Source organism: Bos taurus, chromosome X, assembly GCF_002263795.3.
Source record: "Bos taurus isolate L1 Dominette 01449 registration number 42190680 breed Hereford chromosome X, ARS-UCD2.0, whole genome shotgun sequence".
NCBI classification, from domain to species: Eukaryota; Metazoa; Chordata; class Mammalia; order Artiodactyla; family Bovidae; genus Bos; species Bos taurus.
Window position 1 is genome coordinate 7,783,101 of NC_037357.1, and position 21,018 is coordinate 7,804,118.

Sequence of the window (21,018 nt, forward strand, 5' to 3'; positions counted from 1 at the left end):
AAAATAGATACCAAATGAGAACCTACTGTATGGCACAGGGACCTCTACTCAATGATCTGTGGTGAGCTATATGGGAAGGAAATGTAAAAAGAGGGGATATAAATAGATAACTGACTCACTTCGCTGTACTGCAGAAACTTACACAACATTGTAAGGCAACTATACTTTAATAAAAAAGAAATTGCCTGTTACACCACTAAGAGCTTCATTAAAAGCCATGTTTACAAAATACTAGGGAGAAAATTAAGATCTGTGCAGACCTGATCTGGTGGCTATAGCTCATTGGCTCAAGATAAATGTTCTCTAATATTCCAAGATCTGTCCATAGACCTCATTGCAAAGAACTTAGAAGGCAATATTGTGGTGCTATTTAAAAATTTTACATTTTCCCCTTTCTACCAGGTGCAAGTACAAGGAATGACTGGAAACATACAATTTGACACTTATGGACGGAGGACAAATTATACCATCGATGTGTATGAAATGAAAGTCACTGGCTCTCGGAAGGTAAGTAACCGAAACAGATATCCCAGTGAAAAATCACTCAAAAAGTGATAGCCTTCAGATGCAGGAAAATACATGTTAGGAAACACACCCAGAGCAAATTCCCACACATCCTGTTTGCCTTTCCATTCAGTGAATAGTGTAGCTACAATGCAGAGCTGTCTTGTAATCAAAGTGTTCCATCTACACATTGTAAAAGGACTATTTCCCTCTGAGGCTGGTTCTTTAAAAGTGATAGACTCAAGAGTTATTCACAGCTTCCTACAATACAGGAAGGAATTACAAATTTTTTAGCATGTTATTTAAACCAGGGGTCCCCAACCTCCAGGATCTCATGTCTGATGATCTGAGGGGGAGCTGATGTAATAATAATAGAAATAAAGTGAAGAATAAATGTAATGCACTCGAATCATCCGTAAACCATCCCCTCTCCCCCGGCTCCATGGAAAAATTGTCTTTCATGAAACCAGTCTCTGGTACCAAAAAGGTTGGGGACCGCTACCTTAAACAGAAGCTGCCAAGATACACATGCTTTTAGCAAAAGAATTAGAAAGTAGGTAATCTCTCCATTTTGCCAACTCACCTACCAAAAGGACTGTGGACAAAGTACCTTTCTCTACAGCTAAATTTCATAATAACCACTTTGCTTCTGTCATACTAATAGTCACGAGGTGGGAATTTAGTAGTCACTTGATAAAACCTTAGAATATAAAATATCTGGTACCACTTCTACAGGATACTCCACTGGTGGTTTCTCACCCCACCCTATCCCCCACACTCCAGATTCCCTACAGTCCTAAGGAAAGGATTCTTCTGCTATCTGAGTTTAAAGAATCAAAAAGCCTGATCATTCTACAGTAGGCTAACTCATTTTACCAAATATCAGTAAAAGCAAAGCAGGGATGGGAAGCCCCAGGATGAAGGAACTAGCAGCACACTTGTGTGTGTGTCAGTGTTGTGGTCCTGGTAGGGGTGGCAAGACAAAGGGAGAGAGGACCTCAATCCTTGGAAAGCTCGAGCAACTGAAAAAAACTTTCATTCCACAAGAGCACTTGAATTTCAGGCAGCACTTTTTGAGTGAAAAATAGGCAACCAGGTCAAATGTCTGCTCTTTCCAGGCTGGCTACTGGAATGAGTACGAAAGGTTTGTGCCTTTCTCGGATCAGCAGATCAGCAATGACAGTGCATCTGCAGAGAACCGGACCATAGTCGTCACTACCATTCTGGTAAGTATAGAGGACTAGGTGGGCTTTCTGTTGAAAAGCAATATTCAGCCAGGAGGAAAGACCTCAAGTTCAAATAGTCAAAGTTTCAAATAGAAACTTTCAACATGTCAACTGAGGAACCTTTTGAAATATCTTGCCATGATGATGAAAGAATGTCATTTTTAAAAAAAGAATAGGGAATTTGCAACAGTCTTAGATGTCATTATCCTCTTAAACAAGGGCTTCCTAGGTGTCTCAGTGGTAAAGAATCTGCCTGCCAATGCAGGGCGCTCGAGTTTGATTCCTGGGTTGGGGAAATCCCCTGGAGAAGGAAATGGCAACCCACTCCAGTATTCTTTCCTGGGAAATCCTATGGACAGAGGAACCTGGTGGGCTGCAGTCCATAGAGTTACAAAGAGTCAGATATGACTTAGCAACTGAACAATAATAATCCTCTTAAACACCCTGTACCATGGACTGATGCTTCATCTAGACCTGAAATGGAATACTTCATTGTAAGGGAGACAAAAGGAAAGAGTAGGTCAGAGCTCTAATATTAGGCTTGTCACTAACCTGAGTTTAACGGTACAAATCGCAACTTCTCTGAGCCTCAAGTTGTATTATTTTTTAACTTGTGGAATAGGCATAACAATGGTCTCCTACTCATGTCATAAGATGTTTCAAGGCAATATTCACCGTGTAAAGCTTTTCTGAAAAATCTAAAGCACTATTGAGATATGAAATAATATTTTCATTTATTTTGAAATGTTTTTCTAAAAATGTTTCATTTCTGAATGAAGTCCAAACCCAGGTTAAAAATGACTGTTCCACTAGGTCTGAAATTGTGATTAACTGAATGGAGATTCAGCTAAAGTTTACCTTTCGTTTAAATATACAAATCAAATACTCACTTTGGGCTAGGTACTATACTAGGCCCTGAGGATATAAAAATGAACAAGCTACAGACCCTGACCTCACAAAGATCACAGTGCTTCCCTAGGGCTTGCCAGGGCTGGCTGCAGTTCTGACATGGTAAATCCCAAGAAATCAAAGGCAGTTCACCTTCATGTAACTGTGGGAAATACCTCTGTCCAATTTGACTAAATCAAAGACTCTCTAGGTGGAAACTGATTTTTCTCTCAAACCCTCAAAAAGTATTTAAATCCTTTCTACTTCTTTAAATCATTGATTAAGGACTCCAAGGAATATGTGCCCCCATGAACAGTCGATCGAGGCTCTTCTGCTTACTAAGCAAACATTTTTAAAAGCTCTCTTAACACACCAAACCTCATTAGCCACAGGGAAACAAGACTTCATTATTACATTTATTATCTCTTAGAAAAATGTATAGGAGTAACCCATTGATCTTTCTTCTGGTCCCAAAGGAATCACCATATGTAATGTATAAGAAGAACCATGAGCAACTGGAAGGAAATGAGCGATATGAAGGCTATTGTGTAGATTTAGCCTATGAAATAGCCAAACATGTAAGGATCAAATACAAATTGTCCATTGTCGGTGACGGGAAATACGGTGCAAGGGATCCGGAGACTAAGATATGGAATGGCATGGTTGGGGAACTCGTCTATGGGGTAAGTTTTTTCCACTTTGGTTTCATTTACTTCTATGCCTTCCAACTAACCAAGATAGATGAAATTTAATTTTTAAGTACAATGCTTATCCAATTGTATCATCTTCATATGGCCTGTACACAAAACATTTCATTCTACAGTTGAATTCTGTAAAGGTAGCTTGTCAATAGCATCCTTTGGGCGACAGGTTTATTTTACTAAAAGGAAAGAGGAATTGGGGAACTTTATTTTGCAATATTAAGTACAGCCTTCCCTCTACTGAAAATCTGTTCCTTGTGTGTTTCCTGTATTAGGCAGCAGACTCACCACCCACTTAGTTGCCTAAACAAGCAGATCATCTTTCCTCATTACTCCCCTCATATCCAGCCAGTCACCATGTCCTTTCTTTTCTACTGGTCTGGCTCTCAAATCCAGATACACTTCCCAGTCCCATCATCATCATCTTAGTAATGGTTCTTACGATTTGACAGTCTTTACTTGGCTTGCCTGCCTCTGCTCTTACCCTGGCCAATCAAATCTGCATTATTGTGACTTCTCACTTTAGAAATCAGGAGAAAATTCAAATTCCTTAGCATAGCAAAGAAGGCACTTTGTCTTCTGGCCCCCACCTACCTCTCTGGCTTCATCTGGGCCTCTTCCTCCTTCACACTCAGCTATAGCAAACTATGCATTGTTCCCTGAAGGCAGGCCTGGGAGTACCTTCACCTCTCCTCAGCTGGCTACTGCCACCTCCAGTTCTTCAGAATTCAGAGATGTCAACTCTTTCAGGAAGCCTTCCCTAATCCCACTTACCCATCTGCAGTATGGTTAGCTGCCCCTGCTTTTTGCTTCTTTATAGTACTGGGCTTCGCAGGTGACGCTAGTGGTTTTACCAGCCTGCTTATGCAGGAGACAGTAGAGACGGGAGTTTGAGTCCTGGGTTGGGAAGATCCCCTGGAGGCGGGCACAGCAACCCACTCCAGTATTCTTGTCTGGAGAATCCCATAGATGGAGGAGCCTGGCAGGCTATACAGTCCATAGGGTCACAAAGAGTCAGACACAACCGAAGCAACTTAGAACACGTAGAACTTTTGAATCTGTATTATGAGTTCAGCTGTCCCAACTAGACTATGAACTCCTTGAAGACAGAAGCCATATCTGGTTCATTTCAATATCCCATGGCCTGACACATAATGGAAATCCAATGAATATGTTATGAATGAATTCATGAATGAACAAAATGGCTCTGGCAAGGGCTTGCCCATGGGTGAAGTACAGAAGAATTATACTGTTAGGGCTTTTTAAAGGAGGTGCAGTAGTATTTTCAGAGTTTCTCAGGGGCTTAACTTGAAAAGGTCTCTGATTGGGAATGACAGATCTTGGGCCATGCAGTGAGGCATATGGAAACAAGTAAAACTGGGCATCCAGAACCACCCACTGGATGACCTAGTCACTAGAAAACTAAGCCAAGTGCTGCCAGAGGTTTAGTTCTAATAGACAATTATTACTTGCAATGACCAGTCCCTGTCTAGACAACAGGTTAGGGGAAGCAGAGGAATTTAGGGGGTAGACATTTGAGAAGAATCTGGCAAGAAGCAAATGTCCAAGTGAGCTATTGAACTGAGGTTTAGGATAAGGACTCCAGCACTAGAGACAGAAATCAGCAACAATAATAAGGTGTAGCTCTCCAATTGGAAGATAGTACTGGGGTCACCAAATAAGTTTTTGGAACTGGTCCTCAGGAACAAGCACAAAGGCGGAAGCTCGTTTCTAAAAATAAGGGCCCGAAAAGGGAATTAAGGCTTAAAACGAGATTGGACCTTAAGCAACAAAACTAGGGCACCATCCTCAAGTCAGACTAGCTGCAAGGCAATTTGAACCTTAGTCCCCCCACCCAAGCTGGGAGGACTGGAGCCAATTGTCTCCGGTCTTGGATCCAGGCTGTTCCTGGGAACTGGGGCAGGGCCAAACTGCAGATAAGATGCAAGTGAATCCAATTATGAGAAAGAAGAACTTCTAAGGCCTACAAGGAAGCACAGAGCACTCATTAGGCTTCCTGAAGACCCTGAGAAGGAAGCCCTGAACCATCTCTTCTTACTTTACAAGTTGGTGATCAAGTCTTCTGTTTCTCATCTGCCCTAATCTGCCCAACACTCAGGCTTCAAGAGGACCTGTCTTGCTCACACCTCTCCCCTGCTACTTAGCATATTACCTGGTACATAGAGATGCTCAGTTTTTGCTTTAATGAATCACTGCCTGGCATGTAATAATGCCCAGTCAATATTCACTAAATGGAGTCTATGGTGAGAGGTAAACCTATAACAGTTTTCTTATTATTATCAGCTACCATTTGTTGCATATTTACTGACCACCAAACATTGTGCCAAATGCTTTACAAGCATTATGTAACTTAACCCTCAAAATATTATTGACATCATTCTACAGATGAAACAAATTGAAGCCAAGACCAAACAGCTTGTACTGACACAGTGATTTGAACCAAGTTCTCTGACTATGAAGTTTGCGTTAAGCATCACCCTCTACTGCCTAACAGTCAACATGTTGCAGACTCATCCCATCCTAAAACATAGTTGAAAGGTATTGCAAAGGCCCTTGATTCCTTAGCCAGTCTCAGTGGGGAGAGTGTTTGGCCACAGAAGCCTGGCAAGGAATTTACAGTCTGTTTCTACTAGGGCAGAGTAACTGGCATGGACTCTACCAGCCCATCAGGGCTCCATTGCCAGAGCTCTCTTCTGTCTCAATAGAAAGCCTGTCCAGCATTGTAAATAGCTCAGTGCCCTCCTGGCATTGTCCAGGACGTTTAACACAGCGATGTGGAGCAAGGCTGATTTCCTGACATTGTTCAAAGACCAGTTTTTTCTGTGCATTTTGGTTTCTCCTCAGACATGTACTCTCTACTGTACCCATTTAATCTCCACATTCTCTTCCTCTTTCCAATTTGTGTATGTGTGAGTGAGGAAGCTTGAGAATTAGTGAGTCCCTTATTGGTTTAGTAATTCAGGAATGAGCTCTCGACTGCTGACTAGGTAAAAATTCTCCTGGAGGAGCCTACCCATTTTTTTTTTTTTTTCATCTAGTGCTCTCTACTCAAGATAAAAGCAAGAGCCAGGGAAGGCTCTTAAGAAATGTCTTCCTCCATCTCCTAACCTAGAACAAGTGTCTGGTGCTTCCTGGGATTATAACACAAGGTGATTCCCAGGAACTGACTGTACACCAACCTGTATATGAGTGGACTGCCAAGTTCCACTTTCCTCGAAGTCGTGTGGCTGTGAAAAATGGATGTAGTTCTCGTGCGTAGAGTGAGAGCTGTCAGTGAGAGAGGGTGACCTAAGCTGAGTATGTCTTCCCCTTCATTTAGAAGTTTTCATCTTTCAGCCTTGAGAACTTTACAGCTTCTTGATCAATGATAGAAATGGAGAAAAGTGAAAACACGCACTCATTTCTGGCAGGCCTTGTCTCTTACAGTTTGTAAGTTGCTTAAGAAAAAGAATGACAGAAACATACATACCCCTCCTCGGTGACTTCCCTAAGTGCTTAATAAGCAAAAGGATGGAGGACATGAAAGTATTCCTTGAAATAACACAAAACTACACAGATAGACACTGCTTTATCTTTAGGGCATTTTCTCTTAGACTTTTAGTATGTACAAACAGATCAGAGTAGGAAAAAAATGAAGAAAGGCGAAATGAAAAAAAAGCTTTGTAAAGGAGATTTCAGTATCTGCCACGAAGCCTCAAGAAAGAGTCAAAATGAATTAAACTTGTTAAAGAAGAAAGAGGCCAATCAGCCTCTTTCGGATCTTTTCAGATGAGTCTTAAATGGTTTTTTTTCCCACTTTAAAGAAAATCAAGTCAAGGTTGATGTTTGGGCCACCCTGTATCGCTAAGAAGGCTATTTTTGAAACAAGCGTCAGTAGGACACAATGTGCCCGCATTATATAAGCTCTTCAGAACATTATGGACTTGAAACTCTCCTCCTGCTTTTAGAAGTTTTGATTTTGAGCTGGATGTCTGTAACATCGCCACATGGCAATTGTCCCCAGCTCAATTGTGGCCTATAGACTGCAAGTTTGCAGGGCTCCCAAATATCATGTGTTGCTATCAGGGCTCTTAGATATCCTTTAGCCTTCTTTCTCATTCATTTTACACAGAAATGTGAACACCAACCAGGACTGAACATGAGAACTGCCCATTGGATAAACCAGGAAACCAAGGCCTGATATAGGACAGGAATGAAAGTAATAGTAGGGATTGTGATAAGGTCACAAAACCACACAGCATGGCAGAGCTTAGACTATAACTCAGCTTTCATGACTTGTGGTCCAGTGCTCTGTCCACTGAGTCATACTGGCTCAGTTTACTAAGGGTGTCTGCTTACAGCAAGATAATCCTACCTGCCTTCAAGGGGCTTACAATCTAGTTGGATTATGAGCTTTTCCATCTGAGATACTCATCCTGTTTATCTGTAGCCACCAAGATAATGTAATACACACCTCTACTTATCACTTGAAATATTTGAAAATCCAGGTAGGCAGCTGAGGGTTTCTGCCCTTTGAGAGGAGACATGCTCTAATACAAAAAGAGTCAGGACAAGGGCTGGAAGGAAACTGAGGTCCTAACTGACAAAATGACACATCCCAATGGGCAGCTGCCATGTTCCTTATGTTCCCAGCATTTAAAAACTAAGGAAAGGAAAGGCCAGACAAAATATTGCTCATATTGGCACCTCTGGTTTACAAGAAGCAGAGAGAGCTTGGGGATGGAGATGGAGTGGAGGACAGGTGATTCCAGGTCACTTCCCCCTGAATATCATCAGACTCCTTCACCCTCCCAGGACGAATGGCAATTTTATAGATGCTGTTCACACTGACATTTCTCTCCCTAGGAGAAATTATCTCTGAGGTTGTCACTATCCTAAGATAGATTCATTTTCCATTAAGAAAGACAGAAAGTCAATCTGTCCTTCCAGCTAAAAGGCAGAGAAGCAAGGGTGAAGTAACAGATGCCAAATATTCTCTTCTGTTCTTCAGGTGATTACACCAGGCTTTGGCAGGAGGGCTGATGGTTTGATCAAAGCACCCCTCTCCTTCAAATGAGGCCTGTGAACTCGAGGAAGGAGCACTAATGATACATGGAAGTCTGCCATTCTGCGCAGGCAGGGTGGGGAAATATTTCCAACCAAATTCAGCCTCACGTGGCCTTTACCCAGCTCCAGGGACACTCCTTTATCTTCACTTTGTTTTTAACCCTCTGAGCTCCCCAAGGACAAGGAGCCCTAACCAAGAGATCCAGACTGGGACATCTGTTCTGGATAAAGAAACGAGGAGATCCTGTTGTGACCCTGCTTGTTGCTGCAGAGATTTAAATAGACCTCATCCTTTTCTCCAGATCCCAACAACTGCAGACAGTAAATATCCCATAGAGTACAGTCAATAAAGCCGTTTCAGTCCTGGCCCCCAACAGGGAGCAATTATATTCCTATTGTCTAGCTTGATTCTGTCCCCCTCCTTTCTCTGACACATTTAAACTTTCCAAACAACCTGTCTGCCAAAGGCTACTAGAACCCTACGGCTGATACAGGGATGAGGGGCCAGGTCACGTCTGCCTCTTCTCTCAGTGATGTATAATATCTTATACACTACACGCCAATGCATTGCCTACCCTCCACCTCGCATCTCACTCCCCTCCTTGCTTTCAGCAAATGCTTTAAAAGCTGACAAGCTCCTGCTTATGCGTAGTCTCCAGGTGTGTCACAAGTTTTGTATCAGATCTTCGGATGATTAAGCTATAACATAAGCCTTTCAGCTCAAAAAAAAAAAAAAAATGTTTTAAATGACATTTAAACCAAGTGTCATTTCTGTCTTCAACCTGTTAGACTCTTAAATGCATCACCTGCCATATGCATATGAGTTTGTTGGGTTTTAAGTTTTATGAAATTTATAACTTTGGCAACCCACCTATGAAAAGGATTATAAATCCCCTCAAGCTAAATCCCCTCCAATAATGCAGTTGCTCTGGGTTTGCCACTGGTGAGTAAAAAAAAAAAAATCAAACCTAATTTGGTGTGTTTACTGAGCCCACACAGCTACTCTTAAGCTGCTTGATTAAAATCCTTTAAGTAGCCAAGACACAAGCAAACTCTTACTCTGAGCCCTTTCCATTGGCTGGTTTTTGTCCATCAGCCGGAACTCTCTCGCACCACCTACTTACCCACCTAGGTTTCTGAAAATGGCCTGCTGACTGCCGTTACTAGCACAGGCAGAGGTTTGAGGACAAAAGGATGCTGGACTGATTCAGGACACCCCAAGTGAGGTATTGGGGTGGACAAAAAGTCTGTACTTTCGTAAGTTCTTACGGGAAACCTGAACTTTTTTGGCTAACTCAATACTTCACTACTGCATCCAAATTTCAAGGGCTCCTAGCCCCATGGAGAATTCTTAACACTCTCCCAGTCACAGCTGGCTTTCCTAAGGAACAGAGACCAGGAAAGGAATGCTATTCAGAGAGTTGCCTTTTTCACTTTTTCATTCATGCTGCTGCTGCTGCTGCTGCTGCTGCTGCGTCACTTTAGTCGTGTCTGACTCTGTGTGACCCCAGAGACGGCAGCCCACCAGGCTCCTCTGTCCCTGGGATTCTCCAGGCAAGAACACTGGAGTGGGTTGCTATTTCCTTCTCCAATGCATGAAAGTGAAAAGCGAAAGTGAAGTCGCTCAGTCGTGTCCAACTCTTAGCGACCCCATGGACTGCAGCCTACCAGGCTCCTCTGTCCATGGGATTTTCCAGGCAAGAGTACTGGAGTGGGGTGCCACTGCCTTCTCCGATAGCCTCCTAAATCTTTAAGTTGCCTTGAAAATGGCCTTGCCACTCATGTGCATGTCCCAGGAGAGCTGAATGGGTCTTTTCTGACACTAGTTGGTTACCTGCTTCTCCCCATTTCCTGTAATCAGCATGTTGATTGCTCCACAGTCATGCCAAGCAGGCCTGGAGCTCTGAAACAAACAGCCATCACAAGAGTCTCTTCATATGGAGTAAGGGAGACAGGGGTCAAGGGCTTCTGCAGGGCTGGCCATGAGTTGATGTGATGGTCCTGCTGCTGAGTTGTTCTCACCAAGCATACAAGACATGGGAGGGTTTGCTGGGTCTCCCGCCAAGTAGGTTGTCCTGAGGCTTGATCAGCAGCTCCCTTCTCCTCCACTGGTTAAGCTTTCTTCCACATACTTTGCTTGCCCTTTGTCTATTACTATTTCTGCCTGTAAAGGTCTTTTCCTTTAATATTTATTTACTTTTTTGGCTGTGTTGAGTCTTAGTTGTGGCATGCAGGATCTTCACTGTGGTGCATGGGCTTCTCCCCAGAGCATGAGGCCTCAGTAGTCACATCACATGGGCTTAGCTGCCCCTTCACGTGTGAGATCTTACTTCCCCAACCAGAAATCAAACCCACATCCCCTGCATTAGAAGGCTGATTCTTAACCACTGGACCACTACGGAAGTCCCTGGATAGGTCTTTTTTAAGGTTCAGCATGGTTAATCCTCATTTTGAAGCCACGTTGTCCACATCAGTGAGACTTAACTGAGCACAGATTTAATACTGTTCTTTGTTGAAGAAGCATCCTCAAAAAGCAAACAAACAAACTCTGCTACCTCTGAAAAGGCTCCTTAGAAAGAAACAATTCAGTAAAGGTAGAAAAGCCAGGCTGAAGAAAAAAGGCAAGTGCCTGAGGGATGCAGTTTCTTCCTGTGGTCTCATGTGACTTCAAAAGTGTGTGTGTGTTTCCTCAGTCATGTCTGGCTCTTTGAGACCACATGGACTATAGTGAGCCAGGCTCCTCTCTCTGTCCATGAGATTTCCCAGGCAAGAATACTGGAGTGGGTTGCCATATCTTTCTCCAGGGGATCTTCCCCACCAAGGGATCGAACCCACGTCAACTTCAAAAGTACTTCAAACAAAAAATTACTTTCTTTAGGAAACTGTTCTCTCTGATGCATGTTCCTGGGAGCCAGACAAGAAGCCCCACTTTCTCTAGCCTCATCTTGTTGGCATTTAGCTGTGCTTATCATCTAGTGGGTGTTTCAGTTACTGAGTTAGGTTTTTTTCTCTTAAAGGGTGACAAGATTCTCAAAATCCTTTCTTGACCTGCTTGAAAAACAACGCAATTCCTCTACTTTCAATCCAGAGTGATTTTCTCACAAAAATGTCCCTTAGTTCTTCCTTCCAAAACAAACAAACAAAAAAAAGGCCATTTCTCTTAGAACTACCCAGGATTTTGACTTTAAAGATCAAAAACTAGTTAAATGAAGTAATTAAGTCAAATGAGACCAAATAGGATATGATACTAGTGGGGCATTTGCATGTTCTTAGCAGGAGGTAGAAATACATTGGCAGGAATAGAAGGTGGTTTTAGCTGTAAATTCTCTTGGCATGAGAAAGCTCTTTTCAGGCCAAAAATTCCCAGTAGCTTTCTGGCCAATACTATCCTCTTCAGTTGCTTTTGTTTCTATGACTAGTTTGGCCCCAGGCAGAAAGAGTGAAATAGACAAAAATCTGTGTTTGGCTCTCCTCCAGTTAGAAATGTGGAACTGGTGATTCAGGAGTTAGCTGCAATGAGGGATGAGTTGAAGCCATGGGCAATTATACTGAAGGAAGAAAGGGAAGAACAGAATGTTAAAAGAGTCTGCTTATTCCACAAACCTTCATTAATTATCTCCCAAACCAGGGCCTATGATAGACTCTGGGGGTACAAAGGTACACCTTGACTGAGAGCAGAACTAGGAAGAAAAGACAGAAAATGAATTTTCAGAAAGGTAGGAGGAGAACTCATAGTCTTCAGTATCAGAGTCAAGAGGGTCAACAGTGCCGAAGGCCAGTGGTGTCATATGAATCATTTGCAGAAAGGTCTTTGAGTTTGATTATCAAGTATATAGTTCAAGAGGCAATTTCACTAAATTGGAGGGCTGGGGGGCAGTAGAAGTTCAAGCACAGGTGTTTAATACAGGAAACTGTGTTAAAATCAAGAGATAGTAAAGGTGACTTTTTCAAGAAGTTTGGTGGCAATAGGGAGTGATGTCATATGGTTAAAAGGGAAATAGGATCAAAATAAGTGGGTTTTGTTTCCTTTTATTTTTGGTCATTAAACAGAATTACCTGAGTTTGAGGTAATCATTAAGTGAATAGGATCTGTCAATGGTTGTCAAATTACGGCAAGCGTTAGGATCACCTGGAGGGCCACCTGAGGCCCCACCCAGGTCTCTTGTGTCATAAACATGGGGTGGGGCCTGAGAATTGTATATCTACCAAATTTCCAGGTAACTCAGATGCACCTAGTCAGGGAATCAAACATTGAAAACCACTGGAATAGATTGAGAAGGAAAAAATAGTAAAAGAATAAACAGAGCTGAGTTTTAAGAGAGAGAAAAGTATGAGATGCAAGGAAGAAGTTGATTAAATCTTAGAAAGAAAGTTTATTTCTTGTGTGATGGGGACAACAGAAGGGATGGAAAAAGATACAACAAGAGGTCCAGGAGGAGAAGAAAGACACTGAGATGATAGAACTTATATCAGATGGCTTCCATCTTCTCCGTAAAGGAAGAGGCAAGATCATCTACAGAGAGGGCAGCACTGGTAAGGATTAGGGACTGGGAAATGTGTGGAAGAAGCATCATTCACAGACTTAAAGAATCACCATTACAGTGATAGATGATGGATTTAAGTTTAGAAATGTTGAGTTTGAGGTGGTACGCAGCCGTCAAGATTAGTTTGGTCAGCAGGCTATTGGCTTTAGTGAATGCATACATTCTGCAGCAGGTTTTGTCTGTCTTGCTTACTGCTTCACCCCTAGCGCCAGGAATAGTGTTTGGTACAGAACAGGCACTCAGATGCACTGGAATGAACCCAAGAGTCACTGGCTGAGGTTGATTATTGTATGTAAGTTAACATATAATACAAATCTGCAAGTATCTCTGGAATTAGAATATTGTGGTGGTTAAAAGAGTGAGTTGTGGCATCTGAAGACCAGAGTTCAATCCCAGCTTCTGAATGCCTCACTTCCTCCTTCTCTAACATGGGAAGGATCTTGTACCAACCTCAAGGCTGCTACGAGAATTAAATATGCATAAGGGGCTTAGCACAGTGCCTCACACAGAGTAAACACTGAACCCATGTTAGCTGGCTGTTTATTACTGACTTTCCCCTTCAATTAATTAAGGAGAGTTTCTTAATCAGTTTGAGTCACCATGTGTACATCACAGCAGTAAAACATCATTTTTTAAAAGATACACCCTGTCTCAGATTTCATCCTTCATCCCCTAAAGGTAGGGATATTAAGGCATAACTATTTAACATAGAAAAAATTATCATCAAAATTGGTATTTTCACTTTATACCTGATATACCAGTCAAAGCCTTTTCTTAGTTAGAAGCATTTTTCTACCTATGCATTTTAAGGCCTGGCTCCAGACTAAAACAGAGAAGGCAGTGGCACCCCACTCCAGTACTCTTGCCTGGAAAATCCCATGGATGGAGGAGCCTGGTGGGCTGCCGTCTATGGGGTCACACAGAGTCGGACACGACTGAAGCGACTTAGCAGCAGCAGCAGCCAGGCTAAAACCTACTACTGACGTAAAGGAACTATGGTGGAAGACAAATAAGTGTAAAAGTTCTTAGTGCCTGTTTTCATGGGACTAATATAAAAACATTGTCTGCCTTTGCCTGAGCTAATTATGCAGTGTGCTCCTGACACATTTATTTTATTGCTCCAGTACATGTGAGTACTACACTGATATTTATCACTAGAAATGATGACTTACTCTATAAATTAATATGTATTCTAATAACTGCTCTGCCCATGCAGAATTCTTTCGTGTTTACATATTTCATAGTCAATAATCAACAGCTTATTTTTTATGCATCTACAATTTCTTTAGGATGTTTTGCAGTGATGAATACAAAAATAGGAGATTGAATTCCTGCCTTTAAAGGACAATGTTTTTATAGATATACTCTCAAACCAACAAGAATAATGGCAAACACTCAAGTATTAAACTGAGTACTATGGTCCTGTGTGGCACCCCATGGTGAGGAGGGAGGCACATATAAAAAGTATAGACTATTATGCTTTTCCCACAAGAATTTCCAGTCAGGTGAGGGAGATAAGACATAAGAACATGAACATTAAAATAAGAATATAAAAATGAAACAGTGATATAGAACAGGGGAGTACAAGTTGAAGTGAAAAGTAGCAAAAAAAAATTTAAGAACAAAATGGAATCAGTTGTCCTAAGTCAATATGCTTCAGAGGACAAAGTGTCCTTTCTGTCAAGTATTTTAGGACCCACTGAATGCTGCTGCTGCTGCTGCTAAGTCGATTCAGTAGTGTCCGACTCTGTGCGACCCCAGAGACGACAGCCCACAGGCTCCCGAGTCCCTGGGATTCTCCAGGCAAGAACACTGGAGTGGGTTGCCATTTCCTTCTCCACACTGAATGCTACTACTTGTCTAACCAAAGGATTGACAAATCAGTTGGTTGTGGTGACTTAATACTTTATATTTTTACCAAAGAGGTATATTAAGTGGCAAATGACTAATGGAAATATTGTCTCTAATAGTAAAAAAAAAAAAAAAAAGTGTATTGTTTTGTTTTTTGTTTTTTTTTTCCAGAGGGCTGATATAGCTGTTGCTCCACTCACTATAACGCTGGTCCGTGAAGAAGTCATAGATTTCTCAAAGCCATTTATGAGCCTGGGTATCTCCATCATGATAAAGAAGCCTCAGAAATCCAAGCCAGGCGTGTTCTCATTTCTGGATCCCCTGGCTTATGAAATCTGGATGTGCATTGTCTTTGCTTACATTGGAGTCAGCGTGGTTCTTTTCCTCGTCAGCAGATTCAGCCCTTATGAATGGCACTTGGAAGACAACAATGAGGAACCTCGTGACCCACAAAGCCCTCCTGATCCTCCAAATGAATTTGGAATATTTAACAGTCTTTGGTTTTCCTTGGGTGCCTTTATGCAGCAAGGATGTGATATTTCTCCAAGGTTTGTTTCCATGCCATACCCAATGCCTCCTTGCATATTATGGCCATGATCCATTCGTGTACATCTGGTATTCATTCATCTCAAGTCCAGATTTCTTTAACATTCCATCTGATGACAAATTATCATCAAGCCATTTTGTTTGCTTTCACCCATGAAGTGTGTTATCACTGTCGCTTTGAATGTCTTTCATGCATTTCTATGGCATCATCTATTCATACATATTACAGCAAACATTTGAACTGTGGATAAAGGCAACATTGCCAGCTAAATTGATATTATTCAGATAAAGCTAACTCTAAATCTTGATCAGATCAAACATGCATGGTTTCCTAATTGAGCTAAAACATTTTCTCACTTGTCCAGAGACTGAATCTAGAAAAAATTTAAAAGAAGACAGAACTCTTCTTTAAAACTCTACCTTCCCCTTTCAAGGTCCTCCATTTTTCATTTTTCTCTCTGACTGCCTAGAACTATTTCACTGTAGTACCTTATCCAAGTTTAATCACTAAAACTATAAAACTTCTGAAAGAAAACACAAGAGGAAGTCCGTGTGACCCTGGATTGGACAAAGAATTTTCAGAACACAAAAAGCACAATCCACTGTAAGAACTGATAAACTGGACTTCATCAAAATTCAAAACGTTTTGTAATTCAAAAAACATCATTAAGAAAATGAAAAGACAAGCCACGGTAGGACAAAATGTTAGGAAATCACACATGTGATAAGATAAAGGGCTTTTATCCAAAATATAGAAAGATCTCTTGCAATTCAATGAAAAGAAGATAAGCAACCTGAATCTAAAAATGCATGAAAGATTTGAATAGACATTTTCCCAAAGAAGGCATACAAGTGGTTAATAATCTCATGAAAAGATGCTCACCATCATTAGTCAAAGGGGAAATGCAAATTAAAATTGCAGTGAGACACCTCTATATAGCCTCTGCTGCTGCTAAGTCACCCCCATATGTATAATCATTTTAATACCATTTATGGGGCTCTGCTGCTGCTAAGTCGCTTCAGTCATGTCTGACTCTGTGCGACCCCATAGACGGCAGCCTACCAGGCTCCCCCATCCCTGGGATTCTCCAGGCAAGAACACTGGAGTGGGTTGCCATTTCCTTCTCCAATGCATGAAAGGGAAAAGTGAAAGTGAAGTCACTCAGTCGTGTCCAACCCTTAGCGACCCCATGGACTGCAGCCTACCAGGCTCCTCATTCCGTGGGATTTTCCAGGCAAGAGTACTGGAGTGGGGTGCCATTGCCTTCTCCAATATAGCCTCTAGAATGGCTATAATCAAAAAGACAGACAATACTAAGTGGTAACGAGGATGTGGAATGACTATAGCTCTCATCCATTAGTAGTGTGAATGCAAAATGCTACAGCCAGACTGGAAAACAGTTTGGCAGTCTCTTATAATTAGACATACTTAAAATGACACAGAAATTCCACTCTTATTTACCTAAAAGAAAACATATATCCACACAAAGACTTACACACAAATGTTCATAGGAACTTGATTTATTATAGCCAAAAGGTGGAAACCCGAATGTCCATCAACAAATGAATGGATAATCAAAATGGTATATCCATGCCACATTTGGAATGGGAAACTATTGAGCAACTAAAAAAAAAAAGAAGAAGACTGATATATGCTAATACATGAACTTAGAAAACATGATGCTAAATGAAAGAAGCCAGATGCAAAATGCCACATACCATATGATTCCATGTCTTAAATTCCATTTATTGACTATCCCATATTATATTATTTCATTTGTCCAGAATAGGCAAATCAATAGAGACAGGAATCACGTTAATGATTTCTGGGGCCTTGGAGAGAGCAGAGAGGGATTAGAATGGGGGTCAGAATTAGGGTGAGGCAAGTGAGGCTGAGTACAGCAAGCACAAGGGTCAGATCCAGTCTTTATTTTAAAATTTGCTATTTTTTCATCATGAACTTTTGCATTAATTTTGATTTTTAAAAAATATTGCAGTAAAATGCTATTTATCTTGATTAATGAGATTTGGGCACTTCCTTCAATAATGTGTGAGGGGCAAATGCCTCACTTGCCTCACCCTAGTCCCATCCCTATGGAGATTAACCACAAATGGGCTCAAGGGAAATTTTCAGAGTAATGGAAATGGTCCCAAACTGGATTGTGGCAATGGTTGCACAACTCTAAATTTACTAAATTTATTCATTGCACACTTACATTGGTGGATTTTGTGGTATGCATATTTATCTCAGTGATGCTATTGAAGATATTGAATGTTAATGTCCTAGACTTCACCCACTTAAAGTGTTGACTCACCTAAACAAATGTCGTGGTGGATTCATAATCAGAAAATATTATAAGCAAATGTAACATCTATATAATCATAAAAAATGAGTTATTTCCTAAATAAAAAGTTTTAGCTTTGGTAAAATTGAACATGAATCCAAATACTGACCAGAGTCAATTATACAAACATATCAGTTTGGTTCAGTTCAGTCGCTCAGTCGTGTCCGACTCTGCAACCCCATGGACTGAAGCATGCCAGACCTCCCTGTCCATCACCAACTCCTGGAGTTTACTCAAACTCATGTCCATCGAGTCGGTGATGTCATACAACCATCTCATCCTCTGTCATCCCCTTCTTCTCCTGCACTCAATCTTTCCCAGCATCAGGGTTTTTTCAAATGAGTCAGCTCTTCGCATGAGATGGCCAAAGTATTGGAGTTTCAGCTTCAGCATGAATATTTCAGCTTCCAATAAATATTCAGGACTGATTTTCTTTAGGATGGACTGGTTGGATCTCCTTGCAGTCCAAGAGACTCTCAAGAGTCTTCTCCAATAGCACAGTTCAAAAGCATCAGTTCTTCAGTGCTCAGCTTTCTTTATAGTCCAACTCTCACATTCATACATGACCACTGGAAAAACCATAGCCTTGACTAGATGGACCTTTGTTGGCAATAGGGATCTTTATTTAAACTAGGACTCAAGAGGTCACCTACCATGTTTTTATAGAGTACATCATTTTGAGATTATCTACTTGGAACACAAATGGATTATCCATTTGTTTTTAAGTATTTATGCATATTGCCTTCATTTAAATGAGTTTAACAGTATAAATCACTGGTGACCATCTTCAGCAGCTTTTTAATATAACATGTGTGGGTCAAGCCTCATTTGTCTAAGTCATTCTTTTTTGTCACCCTCCATCTGCTTGGTCAGGTTTTCCAAATTATTTCACTCCCTGTTCCTTTTGTGCTTAGAATACCATCTGGGAGTTCATTCTTCTTGTCTGATTTCTTTTTAATGTTCACTTCAAGAGACAAGGGTTTCTGGATGATCCTGTAATTGAATGATTTTAACATGACTGGTAACCTGTGTTGAGGCAATGCTAAAGACTTATTGAGGTTGGAGATTGTATTGGTTTCTGTAAGTGAATTTTCAAAACTAAAATTGTGGTTGCCCCACTGGAGTGCTGCATACTACTGTGCATACTCAAGCTGCACCCTTAAAAGGTCATTTGTTTTTAGAAGTATTTCTGCATGTTGCCTCATTAAGTAACAACTTAAAATGATGGCCTAAAAATGACAAGCTGGAAAGATTCTTTATTTTCATTTTTTTGTAGCAGAATTTTAGCTGTGGCTCTTCTGTGGCACTGAAATATCTCAGGTACTTTTTTCAAGGTACAGATTTTATTATTCTGCACTAGACACTTCCTATAGACCTTTCAAAGGTTTTGAGCATGGCCTTTGGTCAGAAATAAATTTTCCAACACAACTCAGTGCACATATGTGTACATAACACAAGTTTCACCAGACGTTACCCTTACAGTGTGCCATGCATTCTGATATTCACGATTCTGTTCCATTTTTTTTCCCTGAATGCTGGTTTCAACTCAACCTGGCAAAGTAACAAGTATTATCCTTACTGTGCTTCTGAGTAATAAATTATTACCTTTACAAACTCTAAATTTTCTACCATATGAGTACTCTCTCCTTCAATACTGTCTTTTATGTCCTTCAAAAGACATTATATCTTTAAATCTCTTGATAATATGTTATACTTGTTAGTATACTTATTACATACAAGTAAGGAGGGAACATGTTTCTCCTTGTCTTGAGAATGCTACTGGTTATATATTTGTGCTCAACTATATAGCAGCAAACCCCACTGTAAGGTGCTCTTCTATTAACTGATTTAGAAATTCCCAATAATCACATAGTTGCACTCTAAGATTCGTGGTTGCCTTCAGCTGTGAATGCCAGCATGATACTTTATTTCTGTTCAGTGGCCATACCTGGAATGCAAACTTTCCAGCAAGCCCAGAATGTGAGCATGCATTGTACACTCTGGCTTTTATCAAAATTGAAACAATTGAAGGCATTATAAGAGACCACATTTTAAAGTAGAATTATCAAATATCATAGCATGAGGAAATCTCAGAGATAAATTAATCCAACTGCTTCTGTTTACTGAGGGCCCAGGAACAACAACCTTCTCTGAGTTCCCTCTGCATCTGGGCACTTTACCTGTATTTTAATGTGAATTCTAATCCTCAAAACACTACCACGAGGTGGGCATTATACTTATTTTTCAGGTGCAGTTGATGCTCAGGTGAAACAATTTGCCTAGCCCTGCAAATAATGACAAAGCTAGTATTCAAACTCTAGTTCTAAAATCCATGCTCTTTCCACTTCATACTGATTTTCTCACATCATGACAAAGGAATAGTGCCTGGAGAGATAATGTCATGGAAGCCAAGGTCGTGGGGTTTCTAAGAGCCAGCAAGCAGTACAATTATTTCCACTACCACACACTGCCTCCCACTATCGACCTAATGGTACACTGTTTGTTCCATTCTTTCCCTCATGCTCAGCCCCAAGAGCTGTTTTCCAGGGAAAAAAACAGCTGGCTGTTAAAGAAAGTAGGCAGTGAGCATTTAAGAATGCTACTGAACATGTGTTCACTCAAAGTAAAAGACGGGGAGATCAGCAATGAGACATCACCAGGAAAACTGAGCATGATTCCATTGCCATCAAATTAAGCTATGAATGGAAACCTAGAGGCTTAAAGAGTCTATGTCAATTAGCTTTGATATTTTCAACTACCCCAGTTGTTCAGAGTGACCAAGTCAGGTGAGACCGAATCACCTATAGAGAGAGTAATCAATGTAATAAGCTGAGGTTGTATTCATACACGAATGAATTTCTAGGGGGAGTCAGGAGAGAAAGTATGAGGAGATTGCTTGCCTTTAACCTTCTTCCCCCTTGATTGGGGCATGGGGAGATAGCCAGTGGGTGTAGCCAGATGGAGGGAGCATAGTGATTAGGTGTGTGGGTGTTGGAGTTTGTCTCACCAGATTCACAATCTGCCTAGTTGTTGTATAACGTAGGACAAGTAACTAAATCTTGCTAAGGCTCAGTTCCTCATCTATAAAATGTAAAGCACAGTGCCTGACCTATAGTAAGTACTCAATACATAGTAGCGATTATCATTTTTAAACTGGCTGCTCTTAACCATGCTGGCTTCACAAATACCAATAGTTCATATTGCATTTGCATTTTAGTTCCTAATCCTCTTTAGGAATCCAATTGAAATTGTAGTCAGTGCCAGATAGCTGATTTCTGATGAGAAGTAACTGACAACATCCCTTTTTGAACCCCTAATGGGCTTTCCTTAAGGATTACACCACTTG

At 41.0% G+C, this 21,018-nt stretch overlaps 1 protein-coding gene across 6 annotated transcripts in view; it reads left to right on the forward strand.

The window, feature by feature from the left end:
- GRIA3 (glutamate ionotropic receptor AMPA type subunit 3) overlaps positions 1-21,018 on the forward strand; it is a 308,633-nt gene that overhangs the window by 215,337 nt on the left and 72,278 nt on the right. For all 6 annotated transcript variants that reach the window (XM_010821371.4, XM_005227468.5, XM_005227469.5 and 3 more), the window contains 4 exons: positions 403-507; positions 1,623-1,730; positions 3,095-3,301; positions 14,953-15,329. In XM_010821371.4, the coding sequence (XP_010819673.1) occupies positions 403-507; positions 1,623-1,730; positions 3,095-3,301; positions 14,953-15,329 (797 nt within the window). The remainder of the gene's footprint in view (positions 1-402; positions 508-1,622; positions 1,731-3,094; positions 3,302-14,952; positions 15,330-21,018) is intronic.